The following is a 24861-nucleotide window of genomic DNA, read 5'->3' as shown; positions in this document are numbered from 1 at the left end:
TTGACAGTAAAAATAACTTACAAAATATTCTCCACTGATTTGGGTTTCACGAACACCGCAATGGGGAAGAGCTGTGCTAACTGGAGTCGTTTGATGGCATTGCCTGAGACATCCAGGATGCAGTGCTTGCCCTTAAAGAACAACGAAAAACAGATAATCATGTGAGAAATGGTGCGCAATGCAAATCTGAAGGTCAGCATGATACTCTCACACAGACATGAGTCTTTTATTACTGCCATAATTTCCTTTATTACTTCCTAACATGTTGAACTCATTCACCTTTTCTGCAACCTCTCGCACTGACTGCACGCTTGTCCCGTAGAGGTGGTTGTTATATTGGCCGGCCTCGATGAACTTGTGATCCTGAATGTCTTTTTCCATTTGTTCCCGTGAAATAACAAAATGGTAGTCTCTGCCATCAACCTCGTAGTCTCGCTTTGGTCTAGTTGTGTCTGGTCAAAGAACAGAAACGACCATAAAAACAATGCAGACAGTATGCAATTCTGCAGAAGAAATGATTATGTACTCACGGGGAACACATGATCCAAACTTGTCCGGGAACTCCGAGATTAGATCATCATTGATCCGGTCTTTCATGGGTCCAAGGATAATCACTGGACGAGTATAACTCACTGTAAACCACAATAATAGCCTTACAATGGGTTCTTCCTTATTACACAGAATTACACACCGACATAGTTAAATGAAGTAATACTAACCAATGTACCATTAAGAAAGAAAGCCATAATGAAAGACACTCACCTTCCTGTTGCGTGACAGTCTCATACGAGAGGACATACTCTTCCTGTCCACCTAGTAGAGACAGAAACACTGATAAGTTCAAAAATCCTTGTGTAACTGTTTAAATCTGATGTTGAGTGTTCAAATGCATTTCTTTTGCATTCATTGTTATTCATTTACATTTCACCCTATGAAAGCAGCTTACATGCTTTCGTTTTGAACAGTAGACTCTGTAATAATTTTCACTCACTGTTCAAATGAAATAGCCAGATTTAAGAGCCATGTAGCATTAAAGTTCAAGAGGTTTTTCAGACCACTCGATGTGAATGACAGGCCAGTTACAAAACTGTTGAAAGACACAGGCTGTTCAAATGACTGTGACATGTTATTTGAAGGTAATATTCAGTGTCCCCAGCATGATCACTAAGCAAGGTGCACAGATAACCAGCACCTGTTTTATAACCTGAAACTACCATGTAGGGCAAATCATATAACTAGCTTATGAACTATAAAGCACTGTAGAGTAACGCAAGTTACTTCTGTTGGTTAAATCAATAGTGCGTTGTAATTATTTCAGCTTTTGCTGCTGCATTTTTAAACAGCCTATATCAAGATATTTCTTCATTTGAAATATTAAAATTAAACTGTTTTTGTGTAAAATGTTGGTCTTGAATAGTAGGCCTACACATTTCAATTTTGTGTATGCATATAACACAAAAGGAAATCTGAGGGAACAAAGGGAATTAAATGCTCAAACTCATGAAGTTTAAAGAGATGAATTCAATAACATTGTGATGAAAGGAAATAAAGGCGAACACAAACTTACGGTAACTACTTTCACTATCGCTGGCATTAGAAGTTATATGCTCTGAAACCATAAAAAGGGAAAATGAACACCACAGGCACAAAAACAAGCTTTGCAGGAATATGGCAAACACAATGCTAATATCAATCACCAGCAGATGGCAGTGTTAAGAACCTATGCAGGACGTGACTCTGAGGCTTTGAAGCTGATCTTATTTTGCTTGGTTTATCACAAAATTGCTTGTACAAAATGAATTTGGTAGTTTTAACAGTATGAAACATTTCAAATAATCTAATACCCTTTGAATGCATGTAAGAAACTCTCTCAAGGGGTCTTAACACAGTCATGTGACTGTGAACATTGATAACCAGAGGGGTTCCACTCCACCACCTAAAAGAAGTCTAGAAGTCTAAGAGAGGACACAAATACTAAACATCCAGGAATCATGGGAGATTGTACATAACTTTCCTTTATATCAACCATGCTGATCTCAACCCCCTCATGTTCTGTTGTGACTGTTTTCACACTACCAAACGTTTAAAAGTTTAGGGTCATTTCATTTGCTTTATTTTTTATTTTATTTTATTTTAGCAATAATACCTTTATTCAGCAAGGATACAAGGATATATTAAAATCAATTATAAATGACAGTAAAGACATTTATGTTGGAAAATAATTTTTAAAAACGCTGTTCACTGAAACTTTCCATTCCTCAAAAAAAATAAAAAATCAGTTTCCACAAAAATATTAGAACCAAATCAGCATATTAGAATGATTTCTGAAGGATCAAATGACACTGAAATCTGGACCGCTGAAATTTAGCTTTTCTATCTTTTCTATATACACACATATATACATACATACGGCCAAGTATGGTGACCCATACTCAGGGTTCGTGCTCTGCATTTAACCCATCCAACGTGCACACACACAGCAGTGAACACACACACCGTGAACATACACGGTGTGTGTGTGCACGTTGGATGGGTTAAATCGGAAAAACCGGAGCAGTGGGCAGCCATTTATGCTGCGGCGCCCGGGGAGCAGTTGGGGGTTCGGTGCCTTGCTCAAGGGCACCTCAGTCGTGGTATTGAGGGTGGAGAGAGCGCTGGACATTCACTCCCCCCACCTACAATCCCTGCCGGCCCGAGACTCGAACCCGCAACCTTTGGATTACGAGTCCGTCTCTCTAACCATTAGGCCACGACTTCCCCTCCACACACACACACACCCACCCACCCACACACACCCACACACACACACACACACACACACACACACACACACACACACAAAATATATTAAAATGCTGTATTTTTGAGCAAATAAATGCAGGACTGATATAATTCTTTTAAAAACATTTAAAATATTACTGACCAAAAATTTTTTTTTTTTTAATTATCTGCTTTTTTCCCCTTTCATATTGTTTTAGCATTTTTTAATTTGACCAAGTACGTAGATATTATTGAAGATTATATCACAAAGACATGCATTTTTCAGAAACTTGTTATTGTAGTTTGAAAGAAATCAAAATAAAGAACTGAAGAGAGTGTGCATCTCAGTGTCAACATCACACAGAACATGAGTGTTAAATTATTTCTATGGCATTATTTGCATTTGTCCCCAAAAGCACTTATCAAACTAATCTCCCAAAGCAAAATTACAGCAGTAACTACATTTTTACATATTCAGAAGAAAATACAACGGTGCAGAACTCTCTCCAATGCTAAGGTGTTGTGGGTGGTTTCCAAGGCATTGCCACGCAGTTGCTTAAAAGAGCCCACTCCCCAAGCCCTGATTTTTTTCTGCCCATTTTTTCATTCACCAGGATAAAAATAACAACATGCTTAGTGGGGAAAATAAGTAGAGATCGACCGATATATCGATTTACCGATATTTTTCCCGATATTTAAGCATTTTTTCATAATCGAATATCGGTTTTGTAATATCGGATTCCCCGATAAACACCGCCATCTTGTGGACGTTTTCAGAATTGCGCGCAGGATCGCAATTGCAGCGCATCTGAGGGGAGACAAGACAGCAAAGGCGTGCAGGTACTTGATTTGCTGTAGTTAGTAAACTATTTAATATTACAGGCATTAATGCACAAATTAGATGTATTACATAAATGCCTGATATATAGTTTAAATGCAACTTGGCTCTAAGAAATATGATAAATAAGATACTCTGTCAAGCCCTGTCCCTATAAAGATAGGCTATAACTTTGCCTGAAATAACACAGCCATGAATTAGCACATGGTGGAAATAAAAGCGCTGAATTTAATTCTCTCTGTGGTCTATTAGTCTCGTGAAGTCGGAGTCACATAGATAATCCGTCAAGTCCTCTCCCAATAAAGACGTAACTTTGCATGAATTAAATAATACAGCCATGAATGATTGCATGTTGGAAAGAAAAGCATTGAATGTAATTCTCTCTGTTGTCTATATGCTCATCATTAGTCTCGTGAAGCCGCTTTCATATTGCAGTTCACTCAGCGGTTGATGCTCAAGAAATGCTCCAGCTCGGACACCGCATGTAACTTTTAACAAGATTCACTTTTTTGAAGCACCCTAAATTGTATTAACACTTACTATATAACCATTATTTCGTTTATAAACATCTAAATTAATACAACTCTATGGAAATTAATTATTTATTATCTCCGCGATCGATGGCAGTTTGAGTAGCCTATAGTTCTGTGTAAAGGCATAGATAAACCGCGCTGTCAGCAGCATAATTTAGAGCATGCCAGTTGAGAAATGCAATAAAATACAATGCTTGTTATATTCCAATATTCCAGAGAATATTATTCAGTGAATTAACATTATCCAGTGAATTATTCTTCACTCTTTATCCTATTAAACAGCTTAAAAAACTGTTTTTAAAAATGAAGTTAAAAATGAAGTTGATATGACTCCTGTCCTTTATTTATTTTCTCCATTTGAAAACATTAGACTTTCTATGTTCATTTTGCTTACTGCTAATATTAGTGTTTTTTATAAATAAAATGTTTTTTATTGTTGTAATACGAAGATTACATTTAACATGACAGGGCTCTAGGCTGCGACCAAAATGGTAATTGTTTGCGAGTTAAAATTTGACGTGGTCGCATTTGTATGAGTGCATGGTCTGCGCTGCTCCAAAGCGTCTGCTTCATACAGCGCGCGCTGCCAGCCGCAGCACATTATAGCAGGAGTCAGATTTCACTGATCATGTGAAGAGAGGTGCTTTCAGCGCGAGCGTGGGTAGAGCCTGGTTTATACTCGCTGCGTCAGCACGAGCGTGAAGGTGCGCGTCGCGGATGGAGTACAATGGATGGATTTGTTTTCAAACTAAAGTAAAAGACCGCTTCTTAAACCAGAGAAGGTGAACGTGGTGGTATTCTTGTAGAAAAAACATGCAAGTCCTGTCAGCTACAGCCAGTTTAGTTTTACTTTTCTTTTTGTTTTCGTTTTGAGAAGCTTGTTATCTTTGCTGTTTACCTCAGGTTATGCTGCTTTCCTTAATTAAATATATATATATATATTAATATTTATTTGCTTCCTCAGAGTTTGCTAAACATTCTGTAATATACTAGGTATATAGTACAGCATGTGGTGTGTCCTATGCCATGCCTCGTCTTATTCGTTTTTGTTGATAAATGTTATGTAAGAGTTTGTCATTGTCAACGTACTGTTTTATTGTTGTTGCGCTTTTTAATTAAGAATAACAATGAATCCATCTTTTGTTTTAGTCTTAAAAAGTTAAAGGTGTATAGATATAAGCAAAACAGACAATGATCTTTTCTTGTAAAATGTGACACCAAGATCGCAAATTTGAAAGTAAAAAGCGCACGAAAAAAGGAATGATAAAAGTTCATCAGCATGCATTGATTAATCAAATGTTGTAGCAAAAACAAAAAACAAATTGCAACCAAATGATGTGCTCGTGCGCAAAAGTGAGATCAGTGGGAAGAATGAGTCTAGAGCCCTGCATGAAAGACTGCTAATTCTCAAAAAAAAATTTGTTAAGATGACTGAAAGGAGGTAAAACCAAAGTGAAGTATGGACTTACTTCACGCAGTCATTTATTTACTTTATAACAGTAAATAAATATCGGTTCTGCATATCGGTTATCGGGCACATAGACATGCCAATAATTGGTATCGGTATCGGTTATAAAAAATCAATATCGGTCGATCACTAAAAATAAGTAAAGGAAAAAGATGCGAGTTACACACCAACATTTAATACTTTGGGGTAGGCATTTGTTCAAAGCCCTAAACCCGGGATTCGCAGGGGTTTTTGTTAGCCGAAACCCTTAGAAGTAATATCTTGACTTGAAGTATCCCCTGAGATTTTGAGTTAACATTATAATTTGCATGTTTACAGTTCTCTGATGTTGGTTAACCATCACAACATCAAAAGAAACATAAAATATCAAATCTATTTTGGTGTATGCAAATTTTCAATGTGGTTACATTTCTTATTTTTCATATTCATTTGTACAGTATATTCTTTATGAGTTATCCTTTATGATTTTTTGTGTTATATTCATATTACATATTCATATTACTGTTTTATGTTACTCATATACTCAAGTATTATTCATTTATTCTTCTTTATTACTATTATTTTCTTCATATTCCATTGACAAAGTATATTTTTCTTTATTTGATATATAAAAGGTACATTTTGTTATGCTTAAGGGAACCGGATGTTGGAAACTTATTCTCTGCAGAATATTTTTTATTATATGCAAGGATGTTTGCTCAAATTACTGAAATTTGCAGACTGATATTTGAAGATTTGCAAAGCTTGCTGTTTGTGCACAAAGGATGTAAAACCACAAGTTCATCTGGTAGTGTACTTTTATCTGATCACTGTCATGTCACCGTGACCGCTCTTTGACAGAGAAAAACATGTGCCAGGTGTATATATAGAAAATTCCCTGACATCTATCGATCAGACATAACATCTGGTGATGTTGTATAGGATGTAAGTCTCTAGTATATGTATATTACTCAAGTTGGCTTCTGGCACAGCTTCTTATTTTCTTCAGCTCATATCAAATACTCCAAAAGGCTTTGTCTTTTGATTTAAGTTTATTATACTTCAATTTAGATTATACTCTCAGGAATTTTAACAGAATATACTCAGCATATTCAGTTTTAGATTTTGTATTCATTTTTTGATCTTTTTCTTTTTTTTTTCATTACTATTATCATATGCAATTGTTATCATTTATAATTTTCAATAAATAACACATTTTACTGAAAGACTTTGCCTGCCTGGATCTCTCCATTGTTTTTGCATTATTTTTATTTCTAGTAAGCATTTTAGTTTAGTTGTTTTAAATTTCAGTTTAAAATGATTTTATTTTATGTTGCTCCTGCTGAGACATCCAGACACAAAGAAAACTACAATTCTACAGCGAATGGAAACAGTTACTTTTAAAGGTATTACAATACAAATATTTCTTAAATTCTTTACTTTCAAATGTTCAAACACTTGTTAAATCATCAAGTTTTTATTTTGGTAGAATACTAGTTTGGCTCATTTTGGAACAAAAATGTTGGAAAATCTGAATCTGAATATAAACAAAGTGAACGTAATGCAACAAACTATGTATTTAATTAAATCTGAGCCTTTGATTTGATAATCATGATTGCATTAGATATGACTATTTTAGTTTTATTTCAGTTGTCAATTATGCTGCACAATTTATTTGAATGTTCCATTTAATTTAATTACTTATTAGCTTTCTTTTTAATCAACTCACAAACCCCTTGAAGTTCCCCCACAACCCTCATCTAGGAAACCCTACACACTGTAAAAAAAAAGAAAAAAAGTTGAGCCAACTAAAAATGAAGGCAACCAGCTTCAGCAGACTTTTGAGTTCTCAACTTGTTTAAGTTTATACAACAAAAAGTTGAGAATCACCAACAAAAATAAGTTGAGAGAACTCAAAAATCTGCTGAAGCTGGTTGCCTTAAAATTTTTAGTTGGCTCAACTACTTTTTTTTTTTTTTTTACAGTGTGTAGGGTTTCCTAGATGAGGGTTGCGGGGGAACTTCAAGGGGTTTGCGAGTTGATTTTAACAGTGCACCGAAGAATTAGACCTAAAAATCACCACGATTTAATCAATGCATTTATAATGCAAATGTTGATAAAGGGATAGTGCACCCAAAAATGAAAATCTCCCTCACGTCATTCCAAACCTGTATGACTTTCTTTCTTCTGTGGAACATAAAATAAGACATTTTAAAGAATGTTTGCAACGAAACAGCTTCAGTTCCCATTGACCTCCATTGTATTTTTAGCCCATACAATGCAAGTCAATGTGAAATTAAACTGTTTGGTTACCAACATTCTTCAAAATATCTTAAAAAATATAGAAGAAATGCATACAGGTTTGGAAATACATTTTTGGGGAAACATCACTTTAAGCAATACTCTAGAAGAGTTGGAGGACAGAATTTACTGCCACAATAAATTCTATCACATTATTGCCACAGTTAAACATGTTTCCATCCTGTTATAAAACAACAAATTATGCCAATACTATAAATTAGTCAATTATGACAGAAAATTCATTTTTGATTGAACTATCCCTTTAAGAGCAGCAGAATTAACATGTTAAGGGCATAATTGACAACAAAGGACCTGAACATAGCACTGCTCTGCAAAGCTTGCGTTTTATAGCCATCTAGACATAAAATAGGCTGCAGACGCAACAATTCTAACCAAACATCACCGCTAAACGTGCAAGACAGATTTATGGGGAACGAAGGAAGTTTGGTGGGGCCAGTGGGGTACTGTAGGTCTGCTGTTGCCTTTGTGGACTTACTCAAGCCTTTGTCGTCACTCAGGTCCTGTAGAGCAGTCAGCAGAGAGCACGGAACAAGAGAAAACCACAAAAATAAAAATGATTACTGGAACAACACATCACGTCTTACCGATGAACACTGATCCTGCTTTGCAACAAACCCAGATATGGAGACTTCGGTGGTTTTCAATGGATATTCGGTCCCTAAATTACCTCACAATGATTTACAATAGTAGAGATTTCCCGTAATGTTTAGGGTTGTTGCAGAAGCAAGAGTTTTGTTCAGCGGTGTTGGCGTTGCCGTGTGTGGCGCTACCCTGCCCTGCACACGGCTAATGTACTTACGGTCCACATCGCTTGTTTCCTGTTCGCTGGGGTCCTTGTTCTTGTAGAAAGGGAATTTTCGCGAAAAGAGGTTCTTTTTACGCTTGCCATTGAGTGACTGCTGGGAAGGAGGAGAGGGAGGAATGGAGGTGGGGGGAGAACAAAAAAGGAAGAACAGATGGAATGGTGTTGGGTGTCTTGGGTGAGTTGAAGTATGAACAAATGCCCAACATAACAGATGCCCATGTTACTGACTCTATAGCCACCGCCATCCAATAAAATGATGCTGGAATGACAACAATCACTAATGTGAGAACTTATAAATAGATATGAAACCAGATCTTGGTTTGGAGATGGCAACAGACACAGTAGAGCTTATGAGGGATTACCGAACATCAGATCAATTTAAAGGGTAGTTACCACAACCAAGGTTAGCAAGGTGGGTTTACAGCACAAATGCTAGGACATGCAGACCAACCTCCTAGTTGATTAAAGTTAGTGATTGGCATTGATCAAAGGGTTTGGACAGGAACAAAGTTACAACACACTTAAAAAGATGGACAGATGAGTAATGTGCAGGAAGAGAAAGTGAAGAGCAGTTTGACATCAATGGCAAGCGTATACATCTTTTTGTTCTCTGAAATATTCATGCACTCATGCTGCATTAGTGAATGCAGTTGAAAATGCTAAGACAGTGAAGAGTGGATGATGAGTTGGTTCAGTACTAAACACAATACTGCTGCAAAGACTAAAGTGTTATAATCACTAGGGCTGGGCAAAGTATATTGATTTTCGACAATATATTCTGTGGTCATATAAAATTAATCAACATTGTGAATATTGCTTTGATATTAAGGTTTTTAACCTTAATTAAGGTTTTTAACCTTTAACCTTAAGAGCTGTTTAAAGATCATGACTATGAAAATGGAATGGAATGCAATAAATTGAAATGGAAATCTTTTGTGGCATTGTAAAAGTCTTTACTTTCATGTTTTCAATTTAATAATGAATTGAATTGTGTCCTTGCTGAATAAAAGTATTATGTATAATAATTTTTTTTTTTTTTTACCATATTGCCCAGCCCTAATAGTAACATGCGGTTAAAGAATCCTCTCACTGGAGAGAATTGTGAACAGACACACAGGATTAGTACACTACATACAGAAAAAAGATATCTGAATTCATTTCACAAAAAGAAATTTTCAAACAAGCATCTCATTCATGAAGAATGATTCATCACTTACATACTTCACTACTTTGTTAGAGTTTACACTTGCCAGCTGTTAGTCATCTTATGTGAGAACATTTTTGGCTTTGGAAAAGTCACACAAGACAAAGGTGCAACAAAATGTTTCTAATGCTGAACATCTTGTTAGCACTTTTCATCTCAAATTAGCATAAAATAACAATGTTTCAAAATAGGTTACAAGGCGTGTTCAAAATGGTTTCTGATTTCTGTCAAATTAAGGTTATGTCAGCATGACTGCAAGTAAACAAGATTAAATTTTTACATAAAAGGTCCATTTATTATGTATTAGTCTATAAACAGATGCTTTTTAAAGCCATACATGGTAAATATTTGAGCAGCAAACACTTACCCCTTTGTCTCGAGACTTGGAGTTGAATTTAACCGTCTTTAACCTGGCTCTTTCTTTTCTCTCCACCCTGAAGAGGAAGGAGACAAAGACATTAGGGCAAGTACATTTTGTAACATATTGTTACAAAAACTGTGCTTTGATGGATCTAGATGACATCTAACCCCCAAAATTCAAATATGTCGAAGTATCATGAAATATGATGCAGATCAGAAACTTTCACCAAGAGAAATCCCAACTTGTTTCTAAAAATACAGAGCATTGCAGGCTGTCCCCTGTGCTTCAAAATCAAGCGTCATCAGTAGGGAGACAAGATTAAGGTCAATTTTTAGAATGAGGTGAGAAGTCAATTATCAAGTTTCAATCAGCATACAGTTGGGTGGAGAGAATGAGAGAGAAACTCTCACAGCATCACACATCAGTGCTGAAATATAAGGCTCTAATTAGACATGGGCGACAGCAAACCCATGACTTTGGCAAAAATAGAGTAGACTTGTTTGCATCTTCGTATTCTAAATACAATTTAATTATTTTGTCACACGTTTGTATGTAACTCGCTTATAACATCTTATATTTCATCTCAAGCATTCTGTCAGTTTAGTAACCAAGTACACTAAGCTTTGATAAAACATTACTGGGGCAAAATTGTTGGTTGTGGTGGAAAAGAAGCCATGACTGAAGAGCCATTGTAATTTTGATAATATATATATTTTTTACAAAAAAAAAAAAAAAATCAACCTATTAGTTAAAAAAAAATAACAACCCTGAGACATAAAATAAAGTGCTCTTGATTGAAGAAACACCCACATTCTTCAAACAGTTTTCTATCTCTAGCTGCTGAGTCAAGTTAAAACCCTCATCACACAGAGAGCAGAGTTACTTTTACTTCAGCTTTCTCTTATGCAAGTATATATAGTCTCAAATATGATCATTCTTGGATGCCATTGTGCATATGTATGTGTGCTCATTGCTCATTATTACAAATTACAACGAATAATGCATGATAATTAAACAAAATGAAGGCAGGCAGTGAACTGAAACGGAAGACATTGTGAAAGAAACATTAGTGGAAAGACTATGAGTTGTGGGTAATGTGGCATTAAACACACAATTGTGTTAATCACTGTAAAGAGGGTTAACTGAACTATTTCCACAATATAGTGTGCTCTGGAATGCATGGGGGCACAGCCTACCTCTTCTTGCTGGGAATGACGCCCATCTCCTCCATCTCGCCATCTGGAGTCACATGCCGCGCTTGCCACCACTCCTCGTCCGAAGCATTCAGGACATGTAGGATGTCGCCAAAGTGGAAGTTCAGCCCCTGACTGGGTAGGCCGGAGTCTTTTGTTATGTCATAATCAAACAGGGCTCTGGAAGAGTGAGAATGTAATATGAATTATTTTTCAGAGAAGAAAAAATAAGTGAGACAGCAAAAAGCCAATTAATGTCAATGAATCTTCTTGGTTGATAAGGTAATAAATTAACATTATAAAATATATATATAAAAAAAAAATCATAATAACAATAATTATTACTATACATAATGATCATATGTAACCCTGGACCACAAAACCAGTCTTAAGTCGCTGGGGTATATTTGTAGCAGTAGCCAAAAATACATTGTATGGGTCAAAATGATAGATTTTTCTTTTATGCCAAAAATCATTAGGATATTAAGTAAAGATCGTGTTCCATGAATATATTTTGTCAGTTTCCTACCGTAAATATATTAAAACTCGATATTTAGATTTTTTTTCTTTCCAATTTAAAAAAAAATTACACTTATGACTGGTTCTGTGGTCCAGGGTCACATATATAAAACTCCCACATAAAAGTTTGCATAATGTTACTCTTCAAAATATCATAAAATTAGTCAAAAACATGACATTTCAAGTGGAACATTTCTCATTTTGATGAAATTTCTGTGCCACTAGCATCACCAAACAGAAATCGCAAAAATATTTTAAAATGTATGTTTTTGCTTTTCAAACACTCCCCCATTTTCCATTGGTAGAACAAACTGATAGTCCCGCCCAAAACTCATGCTATTGGTTGTGCTAATGCTGCAAAGTTGGACTGGTCTGGATGTTCAAACAAAAAGCATCTTTTGGTTTTGCCATATTTTTACATATCTACATTTCTAAGGTTTGGTTTAATTAAGCTAGAATCAGTTTTAGAAATGCAGTAGCAAGAACAGCCTTTATTTTAAAGTTCAGAGGGAAAATAGAAATTGGGCATGTCAAACAAAATTGTGATTTTCAAGGGGAGAATGAAACCTTTTCTTTAAAAAAGCACAATAAATCAGACACAACAGCAAGAAAAGCCTCTACAGTAGACTGTGCATACATGAGATTCTATGAATATTAAATAACCATAAAAGACAATGAAACCATTTTCTAATTCCAAAGTTATTTTATACATATTACAAAGCCCGTCTTCCTAACTAATTTGCCTACAGACAGATTCCCTGAGATGTTAAGTAGGCCACTGCTGTTCTGTGCATGTGCATTTAAGAGAACTGGAGCTGAAGTAACTAGCTGCCCAAGCTCTTGACTAGCTTAGCTCTGTTTCCTCATCAATAATGAAGCACTTCCAGGAGGAAGCCAGGGCATCTGAGAAGCTTATGGGGCTTTAAGGAACACCAAAGCCTTCTTTAACCCTTAAAAGCACATAAAGAACCCTTATTCAACCCTTCAGCAAATAATGCAGATGATTTCTACGTGTCTTAATCTGCTTAGAGGTATAATATGCACTTTAGAGGCAGGGTATTTATGGAAGCGCTTCTTACTCTTCATTTCCATCACTGTTTGTTTCCATTAATCAGTCATTATATACACTTACTATGTAAAACGTTCTGCTGTATGTCCTTCAGTTCATTTTAGATGAGATTTTCTGTCACTTAAAATAATGCTATTTTTCTTATGATAACCAATTGGACTAATATTTTTCAGAACGCATACATACAGGGACAATATCTTATGGGTTGAGCTGAATGTGACCTACACAGCTGAAAAATCACATTAGGTTTTAAATCCGTGAATACCGCATGCATGTGTAGAGAATCCAGTGCCCAGGGGCTTTCGAATCCTCAAAATGTCAAAGCTGTTCTTATTAAAACATAAGAGCAGCAACCTGAGAGCTAAAGAATAAAGTCAAACAAAAGCCACATAAAACTTCAGGAATGGTTTTACATAATCCTGATCATCTATTGCTTTACGTCTAACTGCTACCGTTCTGCTATAGGCTATGAGCAACGGGAATCTGTGAACACAGGAAGGTAAAAAGACTTTCTCCAAAAACATGGCAAACTTTCAGTCAATACAGAGCCCTTCATGTCTCGCCTCAGTGTTGCTGCCTGGAATGATGTGATTCAATCTACTGTGTAAGTGTAACCACTGGCCTGAATGCTCTGAAAGCAACAAAAAACACAGGCACACTTCAGAGAATGACATTCACATAAGGGGCCCTTTATGACGCATTCAGCAGCAGACAAAACAATTTATATTAAAAAAAATAAATAAATACAAGGAGATTGCTGGTCAAATAATAATGAAAGCCATAACAAGATGACCAATTTTTGCAAGGGTTTTAGAGATTAATTTTGAACTATGTGAATATTTAGTACTTATTTATAGACATTACACCCCATTGTGTCCATGTATGAAGCATTCAGTGAAAATGCTTCTATTTTGCATTATTATACATTTTTAAAATCACACATTATATTATCAGCATGATATTTTGCGGAAAATTTTTTTTTGGTTTTTAAAAATAAATCTTAGATTTTAGATATAAAATAATTGTAAAATAATTGTACGTATTCAATAATAATAAAAGGGTAGAAAATACAGTAAAACTGTACTTCATACTATGCATTGTGTTTTTTTGCAGAAGTGCCACAGTCCTGTGTTGATCTCGGCAGATTAAGGATCTAAGCATGTTTGGAAGATCAAATGTAACTAGTGGCGATTAGTAAAAGCTCACCTGACATACAGGGTCCTCTTCTGACTAGTCCGCAATGAGCCGGAGCCTGAACTAATACTGCTGTTCATCATCTGCTCCCGTAGATCATGGATTTTGGCTTCAAATCGACTGTACTCTGTTGGAAACACAGAAAACAACATTACACATGCTTTCCTGCTGAGAAGAGATAAACAAGGAAAAAAACCTCTAACACCTAGAGCCTCAGGGTGGATCGGTAATATCGATGGAGATGGAGTGAAGAAAGTCAGACAGAAAAAGAGAGAGAGACATATATAAAGATTATGTGTGGTTTAGAGCATTTGGAGAAAGTATAGGATCTCTGTTTAAGGTCTGTCAAGTGTGAGTGTTACAAATGCATAAACACTAAATAGTAGACAGATGCATGAGCATACACACAGATGTGCAAGGCATAAAGTGGTAGAGAGGACAGATATAGTCTGATATGTTGGAGAAATCTTATTTAATGAGATAGATCCGGTGAATTCATCATCCATTCCCAGGACTCAAACTGTGTGAGGGAGGTTTGCTCACGCTAGACTGAAACAGTGAAAAGGTTCATGAATTATTCAGTGGTTTAACCCACTTAACGCTCCTGCTCTTTCCCCATGTTTGACCTCAAGAGAACGTAAGAAAGACATTGAAGCTATAGAACCAGAAATGCTGACATTATAGCCCGATAAAGACCTCACGACAGGTTTGAATCAAGAAAGTGTTACTTTGAAGTCAGTCAAGGAAGCAACTCAAAAAATAAAAATCTTTTAACCAAGTCTGTTAAAATATCCTCTATAAAAAACAAAACCCTCAAACCTCATGACAAATACAACCATTACATTATGCCACATACACAACATTCAATGCACAATAAAACACCAACTCTTGCTACAAATCAATGTTCGATTAAGTTAAAAGTAAATCAGCATACTTACAAGCTCTTTTCTCAGAGCTGTGCTGGAGTCTACAGTGAGCGAAAGTTTCCGAGCGCTTTTCTCAGTGTCTGTCTCTACCCCTCCATGTGGGAGTTCAATTGTGTTGTGGTGCTGAAGGACAGCTCCAAATCACACACAGCTGCTCTCCTCCGTACGCGAATGTGTTTGAGCGCGTATATGTGTGCGTAAACTTGCCTTAGTTGGACGCTTCCACGCAAAGCCTCTCTGAGCACCTACAGCACAGCAACATAACAGATGCTAATGGACTAAACAGTGCTTCAATTGCTCATTCACCCCTCCCTCCCCCCTCTCTTGCTCTCTCTCGCGCTCTCTTTCTCTTCTTGTTGAAGTCACAGCCCTAACCCATGTTTGGCTTGTTTAGCACAAAACCGCACATTTATTTCACCAAGCAAAACAAAGAAAGTAAATGAACAGAGTGAACTAACAACAGGAGAAATAGTAGAGTACTGAGGCGTATGATGATATTTGTATCGTTTTGATGACCACTGCCATTGCCTTCTGGCTAATTTGGCTAATTTGTCACTACTTGTCATTAGTAAATCCTGTAGTAGTTTTTAAATGGGTTTGTGCTTGCACAAGCTAGTAGTAAATCTTTGTGGAGTATTTTTATGGAATGTTTTAGAGAGAACCCAACTAACAAACTCACATCACAAAATTGATCAAATCCATTACCAATATTTACTGATATTATTATTGCTTTCTCATCAAAATGTGTCACTTCTTTTCTAACAGAATAGAAAGGGATATTAAGGACACAGGAAAAACAATATTTCCACAAATGGTTGTGTGAAATACTTTGACTGGAGAGGAAGAAATTAAGAAAGACCTTGAATTTTTATTGAAATATCCATCCATAATTAAAAAAACAAACAAACAAAAAACCCCTCAAACAAGAGTGAAATTCATTACAGTTCACTCCATGTACAGAATAATAGGAATGACCAAAACACACTGAAGTAAATGTATGTAAATCACTATTTTTTTTTTTTTGGCTGAGCTCTCTCTCTATCTACACGTGTTCCTGTATTACTGGAGATACTGTATGTTCTGAAAAGACAAAATGTATATTTCATAAGTACTGTAAAACATTTAAATTATCTTCAATAAATGATCTCTCTGTCTTGTTTTCTCTCTGAATTCACATCTTCCCTTGGTAGATAAACACAAGACAATGAGACATAATGGATGCAAGCAAGTCTCAGGTGATGAACAAAAGTCTATAATTAGATATAGCAGAAATGCATAGTCATTCATAATAAAGACTGGAGAACGTTCATGGCTTCTCGCAGAGTCCATGCAGACGAAACAACGGGAAACTAAATTCTAGTACCCCCAGGATTACATTGGTTTGAATGAATAGTTTAATGAGAGTAATGATGCATGTGCTGCCATAGAACAGTGAAAGGCTTTCATGTTATCAGGAATTCAGAATGTTATCGTCATCAATTCTGTGTCAAACAACAAAACAATTAAGGGGCTGTCAGAAAGCTCAAAAAGGAAGGAGGCAGAGAGAGGAAATCATACGCTTTGAGTCACGTTTCAAAAGAATGAAAGTTGGATGAATAATCATTAGGAGCTTTTATATTTAGGAATGGCATTAAGGCACAATGGCCAAAGCTAAATCAACTGATTTGAAGTATCATTAGAACAAATGTACAAGCTCCAAAGTTTAACACTTCCTTGATTAGATAAATCGTAATAGCAAAGCCGATAATTATTTCACGTCATGCCTTGGATATGATACATGGCCAAAATTATGTACTATATAGCGTACAGTACATAACAAGAAAAGCACTAAAAATTAAATCAATCTTTGTACTGGTTCAAGTGAACTTTGGTAATACATAATGAAAATGGATATTCATTCAGAGAATTGCTTAAGATCAAATTTAACAGTGTTATTAAATTATTCATGCTTGTAAGATTAACTAAAAGTGAGTTTTAGATGATGGCAAAGGTAACAAATGTAAAAATCGAATCTTTCTGCCAATAACTGACAGGGTACAGATATAATATTCTGTGCATCCATAATGAAGAGTTTCAGCAAAATACTGGCACGGATTCTCAAAAAAACACCAAATATCAGCAGTGTGACTTAAATATCTAAAAAAAATGTTTGGGCATGGATCACTTTCTTTAGTGCCATGTAGACAGAATAAGCATTCACAAAATTTTATGAGTCATCAAATCAAAACAAGACCGCTATGATCTCATGAATATGTGAATTTTAACGAGGTGCAAGAGAGGATTTAGTCTTTGTTAATCTGACTGAGTTTGTCATCGTAGTCATAGTTTGCAGAGCTAATGTATGTGGCTAAAGCACTTTCAGTTAATACATATTAACTGATACTTTAAGGCATTAAAGGAAGTTTAACAAATTTTTGACACAATCAGACTAACACCAGAGTAAAACTAGAATTGCCATCTAAGCATTACAGTGCTGCCAGATCTTACAAGAAAAGCAAGCAACCTGGTCTGACTAAAGCAATATATTAACTATTAATATATTATTATTCTAGTACGCACACAAAATATAAAATTACATTTCCACATTACTAAAGGTAGAGGGAGGGTGCTGGAAAGACAATTATAGAAATTAATATCTAATAAAACTTGCTTATAATAAAAAGCAATGGCAAAATTTAGGTATTATTTGATCACACCTATATATAGCTGAGTCAAACACACTGGTCACACAAAGCAAAAAGCGTTGGTTTCTTTGTTTGTTGAGGTAAGTGAAATGGGTACATTTCTGCTTAACTCTGTAAATAACTGGAGGGCATGTCACTGAAGTGGGACTTGTGCTTAGCTCAGCTGTGTGAGTTTGTGTGTGTGTGTGTGAGTTTGTGTGTGTGTGTGTGTGTGAGTGTGTCAGACACTGATGTCTTTAAGCTCCAGCACAAGAGCCGTTAAATCCCTCTGATCAAAGCAGTCTGGCCCTAAGGGGTTTCATTTCCTATCCAAACACCACCATCAGTGTACATTTAATGCCATTTGTTTCTCATGTCAAAAAAAATGGAGGCTCTGGAACGACTGCATCACAGTTAAATCATTACACCACAACATCTGTTCTTTAGTTAGATATCTAAAGCATCCTCTGGTTATTGCACTAAATGGAAAACACCACACAGCACTGACATATTCACTAAGAGAAGCCCTGGAGAGTTGACAAGGTCCTCCCTCAGCAGTTCTTCAGCAGCCATTGGTCAAAGTGAGTGCTGCGTCTGTGCTTTTCGACGCTTTATTATGCATGTTGTCACACACTGCATATGGAGAGCAGAGGGAGTTGGATCTAATCTCAGCTCATTCTCCCCACAGGGAGCTGCCTGAACCCAGCTCGCACCTGTGGCCGCCTGATTGGGCACGACCAATCTCCATCTTGCTGACTGAATACTGGGCAGAAGAGCATATTGATGAGATGTCTGGCATGGAAAAGGGATGACAACATACAGATTCACATGGAGGTCGGTTATTTCTCTGTAGCAACTATAAACGTGTAACTTTCAATGCAGAAGCTTCACTGCTGGTTTCAAAAATGGGGGAAAAAACTATTATATTGACATAATGCAGTATTGAAACCCTCCACATCTATATTTGAATGGAAAGCAGAGATGAGACTTTGCAAACTGATACCCGCACTGTAACTCAAGATGATGACAGTAGGTGGGCTTTTTTTTGGAAAGCTACATTGACTCATCAACAACTATCAGGGAAGATGAGAGACTACGCTATGGAAATATTTTAAACAAACATTTGGGTAAATCAAATGGGTAAATTGCAAACATGTCAAAACATGTCCATGTAATATTTCAAAACAAAAACAAAAAGGAGGAACGAGAAATTACACTTTGTATAAAGAAAAAAAGTTAAATGTTTTGGTAAAACATGTGTTAGCTGGTTTTTAGCATGTTGCTAACAAAAATAACATTTAAAATAATTTTTAGCATTTTAACATCTCCCTAGCATGTTTTACCTGTTGCTAGCACACTGCTAGCATATTTTAAACAAATTATTGGCATCTTGCTAGCATGTTTTAACAATGCTAGCACATTTAGCTAAAACATTTTAACACTTGCTAACATGTTTTAACATGTGGCTAGCATGTTTCAGGACATTGTCAAGCCAACATATAAATAAATGTTATTTCAACTGTGATGTTAGATGAATTTAAACAAAAGTACAAGGTATAATTTAAAGAAAATTGGAAAAACCTAATGAACATTTATCTTTTTAATTTAAAAAAGAATGTGAAATTAAACCAAAATAACCCCCCAAAAAAAATATTGATTAGCAGCCAGAAATCATGTCCCTTACGAAAATTAGGCGTGTACCATGTTTTTTTTTTTTTTTGTTGTTGTATTGATTACCATTTGTATAACCACAATTTTACTACAAATACTACGGTCAAACTATGGTTAGTGTAGCAAAACCATGGTTAATTTTTGATTACCATTGTTTAACTATAGTAACCATGTTTTTTTGTCTTATTTGTTGTAAAACCATGGTTAATTTTCATAAGGGGTTGCTTGTAGTTGCTTATAAATTTAAAATCAACAAGTAAAAAGCAGGTCAGGTGCTGAAGAGCTCAGATTCGAAGTGCTCTCTTTTGTTTCTCTGCAGTCTATGCCGTGTGATAAAGAGAACGCATTGTGGAACGTTCTCCTAGTGAAAGTCAAGCTAAAGGGCAGAGCTGCTCTGTGCTGGCCATGAACGGAGGAGCATGATGGGTACAGGAAGCTAGGCTCAGGAGCCACGCTAAGACAACAGCTTTCACCAAACAGAGAAGATGCAACATAAACACACATACGCTCGCTAAGGGTGTGAAAGGAGCTTGGATCACACATACACACACACAGACCTGTTCAGAAGCTTAATTTAGACCCTCTCAGACCATCGCCAGCCAAAACGCTGAGGGTCATCACTACCCCATTGGTATTTTAATAGACACTGCAGCCAGGCCTGCCGAGCCGAAGGAAAGAACGGCCAGGCTGGACTCAACTCCTCAGGGTGAAGAAGCCGCTATGAGTCACGACCACAACACCATACAGCGAGACTGTGAACATTATCACTTACATGTACATGAAATCATTATCCTTATTTCAAAACTTTGGGGTCAGTAAGATTTCGTTTTTTAAAGAAATTGACACTTTTATTCAGCCGAGATGCATTCAATTGATCAAAATGGAAAGTTAAGACATTTATTTGTAACAGTACAAAAGATTTTATTTCAAATAAATGCTAATTAATTTCTATTTTAAAAATTCCAGTTTCCAGAAAAAAAATTAATTAAGCAGCACAACCGTTTAATCAGAACTGTAATAATAATAAGAAGAAGACGAAGAAATGTTTTTGAGCACAAAATCAGCATATCAGAATTATTTCTAAAGTTTCCATCATGTGAAACTGAAGATTAGAGGCTGTTAAAAAAATTCACATTTGGCATTGCAGAAAAAGTATTATTTCACAATATTACTGTGCATGCTGTAATTTGTGAAATAAATAAGTCCCACCTAACATTTTTTCTTGCCCAATGTCCTGTTGGAATATCAGAATATGGAAGAAAAATGGGTTGCGAATGGCATTTCATGTTGACTTTAAATACACTATAGGCTGTTAAACACAAATGACAGGTTTTCTATTAAATCCACAGTCATTGCAACTGAGATTCTTCCCATTATCACAGTCCACCACCCATGTAACGGTTTTCTGACATGCCCAGCTATAAACAAATAAGCATTTGTAGTTTTCAGGCTATACTGCATCTAATCACATTTTTCAGCTAAAAGCTAGAGTTTGTATCTTAAAAGAGATTCTCTCTAATAAAAAAAGCTGCGGGGAAACAAATTTGAAGAAAAGTGTGGAAATTCATTAGTATAAAAGGTAAGTTTATGAGGTTTAGGCTTGAATCAAGTGTAGGCTACATTTAGTGGTATCAGAATGAAACATGACAGACCCTTATATAATAATCTGAAAATAAGGACTGAAGCGGTCATGTTACAAAGGAAAGGCCAAATAATCCAGTTCTAAATAGACTCATGCCATAAGAATGTTTTTTTTTTATTATTATTGTTGTTAACATTGAAACATCCTGGTCTTTTTGAAATATTGTGAGAGGAACTGTCCTACCCACCTTCAGGTCTGTACTGAGCCACGATGGTGACAGTCTGTCCAGCATTCTTCAGTGCTGCAGCTGCCTGTTCGTGCGTTGCACTGCGGAGGTCCACCCCATTTACCTACAGCACACATACAATATATAAATAAGCACTGATGCAAATCGCAGCCAGTGGGATCCAACAGTCTGAAAAATTCAGAATGTAAAATCAACTATAAACCTGGAAAAATTCATTTAAAATGTATGCAGATTTAAATGCTGTTGTAATTAAAAAGACATACAAAGACATTCTGAAATGTACTGAAATATCTTACAGAGATGATACGGTCTCCTTTCCTTAATTCTCCACAGAGGTCTGCAGGCCCTCCTGCTAATATGAATGAGATGAAGATTCCCTCTCCATCCTCTCCTCCTACAATGTTGAAGCCTAGTCCCGTGGTGCCACGATGTAGGACTATTTTCCTAGGCTCCCTAAAAACCAAAACCAGAATTTATTAGTTGATACGAGTGAACAGGTCAGGAAAGTATGCTTACAAAAACTTTATTTTGACACACACACACACACACACACACACCAAACTAAAACCATTCAAAACTGCTTTCGATTATTGGAAAAAAAAAAAAAAAGAAATAAAATACAAATATGATTTAAAAAAGCTAAACATAATAACATTTATTATAAGAAATTTATAAGAAAAATGTTCCATTGGCTACAAAATTTTAAATAAGTTTAAAGTATGAATTCAAATTACTAAAACTAAAAGTGAAATAAAAACAGAAATATTTTTAAATGCAGATTTAAAAATTAATTTTACGTTAACTTATTTTTTATAACTTGATTCAAAATTCAATTAAAAATTAAACCAATATGTCCTTACATTATTTATTTGCCATCTCAGAAAAACAAACAAACTACATCTTCCTCTAGTAAACATCTCAGGAAAAGATTTGACTGCATCTCCCTCTAGTGAACAAAATATGAACTACAGAGAGGTACATTGCCGTTTGTAAAGCTGCATCACATTTTTCATGTGTGAGAACATCTGAATGTCTGTAGATGGCAGCAGAGCGTCAAGTTACTGGCTCTGTAGCATTTCAGTGTTTTCAAAACAAACCCTCACTCAACATGGCTACAAACAGGTCGTTTAACCCTTAACATACTTTAAGAACAAAGGTTTAGCAGAACATCATGACATCAGAATATTCACATAAATTTCAGTTATAAAACTGGGGTTTTTTTCGACCCGTCCTGTAGAATTAAGTCTTAATTCAAGGCTTATCAGATTTGCCAAAATTGACTTCACAGATTGGTTGGTCATATCATGACGCTAGCTTACGACGTAAGAGGCTGTTTGATTTTAACATCAATTTGACGTATTTGGTGAATTCTTCCGATAGGAAACAAATCCCCCCGATTAAAGAGGATTAAATATGGTAAAGCACACCAGTCAGTATGTCCGTGCGTGTCCTTGTTACGAGTCAACTTTTCTCTACTAGACAAAATATGGCGGTCTGGCCAATATCATTTGCAAGCCAGCTCTCATAATACTGCTCTCTACTGATGGACAGCTCTTGCGAAATGAGTAAACAAATCAGGTAGGCGAGAAGGTGAATAGTCAACAGGACAAATCACAGATGCTACATCTTAATGAGCCAATATCTTCAACAGCTCTCCGGAGGACATTTAAAACTGTCCCAACAAATGCTGAGTGACCTGTCATATGTCCCTAATAAATGTGTCCTTGTGAACCAGGTCCTCAACCAGGGAGCCTCAGCAAACTTCCAAAAGGGCCTCAAAATATGATAAAAAATCAAGTTTAAATTAAGTTAAAACTATTACAAATCAAGATATTATCTTTTTTTATTTTTCTTTGAAGAACCAGGGTTCCCACCATCTGGATGTATGAGGTAGCTTTATTTAAAAAATGTGATTTATAGAACTGTAAATTCATAAAATATGAGAAAGGTTTTGCCATTACAAGAATAAGTAAACCTTTCAAATATATTATAAATGATGAAAATAGTAATTTTACATTGCAATCATATTTCACAATACATTTTTTATTCTGTATTTTTAACCCAATAACAGACCCCAAACGCTTGACCAGTAATGTACAATGTACAGTAATGTAATTTAAATTAATTGAATTTTGAATTCTGTTATGCTAGACTGACAGTTTAAGGAACATGTAGCAGCCAGCCAAATTACAACTTGCAAGTTTGATCACGTTTTTATATTCATTTGAGTTCAAGTCATTGTTGTGTGCAATATTCCTCACAGGGCTAGCCATAACAAAATAATTCTTGAACCTCAGTAACAGGGAAAAAAGGGAATAACCCCAAAAAACTTGATATGCCTTTCATAAGGGCAGTAACAGCAGAATGAGGCCAGACAAACTACTAACAACACCCAAGACTAATGTGAGGAGTTGTGCATGAGTGTTCTATATAATCTGTTTTGTAGTATAAAAAGCCAGAACCATTATGCAGATATAAAGTATGTACTAAAAATTCCATTAACCTTGGGCAGCTTATCTTATGTGAAGAGAAATGCTATTCTCTTTGAACCTCATATCTATTCAAAATTATAGAGCTGTCTTCACACCAAGCTACATGTAATGACACTTATATACCATTATCTTCCAAAATTCAGGAGGATGATACAGAGAAAAGACGTGTAGGAAAACTAAAAACAGCCCTCGAATATGTGATGAGAGCAAAGGTAATGAGAATGAGCAAGGTCAAAGAATATGACTGCATAATTTTAAAAGCAAGTCATGATCTGTATCAACTTTCATTTGAAACAAATGACCATTTCACTTCGCAAGGTCAAGGAATCTTAATGAACGATAGGAACTGCACAGACGACCTCTGAACCAAATGCCATCAAATGTAAAATTATGGCAAAAGGATATCATGATCATGAAGACAAAGAAATGGGGAGGGCAAAGGCTCACCTTGTGATCTCATCATCTCCCAGCATGCCTTTTGAGACAGGAGAGTACCGAGATGGGGTGGCGGGGGTTAATGGCTGACTCAGATAGCTTTGGGTGCTGATATGGTTCTCCATGTGCTGGGAATAGGCTGAAAAAATAAAACACAAAAGATATGATGTTATTGGCGTAATGATAAAAACTCATTTGACAATGTTCATAGTCAGAATCACACAACTCATATGTAATAATGTGAAGAATTACATGTACAGACAAGCCAAATACTAAAACTGCTGAAGAAAAAAAAAACCTTGCTGTGTAAAAGTTAAATCATAATTGATTACTCCCTCTTTGCACACAATCTTCTATACTTGTACATCACCTCTCTTGTATACTGAACACTGCTGTTCAAAAGTTTGGGGTAAGTTTTTTTTTGTTGTTGTTGGAAGTCTTTTTATGCTCACAAAGGTTGCATTTATTTGATCAAAAATTACATTTACATTAATGCACTTAGCAGACACTTTTATCCGAAGCGACTTACAAAAGAGGAGGTACTATTGTGAAATATTATTACGATTCACAACAAGTGTTTTCTATTTTTAATATATTTTA

At 35.8% G+C, this 24861-nt stretch overlaps 1 protein-coding gene across 4 annotated transcripts in view; it reads right to left on the bottom strand.

The window, feature by feature from the left end:
• LOC306845443 (disks large homolog 1-like) overlaps nt 1-24861 on the bottom strand; it is a 127766-nt gene that overhangs the window by 2756 nt on the left and 100149 nt on the right. For 2 of the 4 annotated variants that reach the window (XM_079378246.1, XM_079378247.1), the window contains exons 12-23: nt 24274-24400; nt 21631-21787; nt 21335-21437; nt 14258-14372; nt 11467-11643; nt 10277-10343; nt 8700-8799; nt 1568-1609; nt 763-813; nt 531-632; nt 280-452; nt 22-131 (exon numbers count right to left, since the gene is read on the bottom strand). In XM_079378246.1, the coding sequence (XP_079234372.1) occupies nt 22-131; nt 280-452; nt 531-632; nt 763-813; nt 1568-1609; nt 8700-8799; nt 10277-10343; nt 11467-11643; nt 14258-14372; nt 21335-21437; nt 21631-21787; nt 24274-24400 (1324 nt within the window). Of the gene's footprint in view, nt 1-21; nt 132-279; nt 453-530; nt 633-762; nt 814-1567; nt 1610-8699; nt 8800-10276; nt 10344-11466; nt 11644-14257; nt 14373-15183; nt 15207-21334; nt 21438-21630; nt 21788-24273; nt 24401-24861 lie in introns of those variants that run through there. The other 2 variants (XM_079378249.1, XM_079378248.1) reach the window with 2 other exon arrangements.

This window comes from Barbus barbus (assembly GCF_936440315.1).
Source record: "Barbus barbus genome assembly, chromosome: 25".
Taxonomy (NCBI): domain Eukaryota; kingdom Metazoa; phylum Chordata; class Actinopteri; order Cypriniformes; family Cyprinidae; genus Barbus; species Barbus barbus.
Note: the sequence above shows the minus strand (reverse complement) of the source record. Positions and strands in the feature narration are given on the sequence as shown.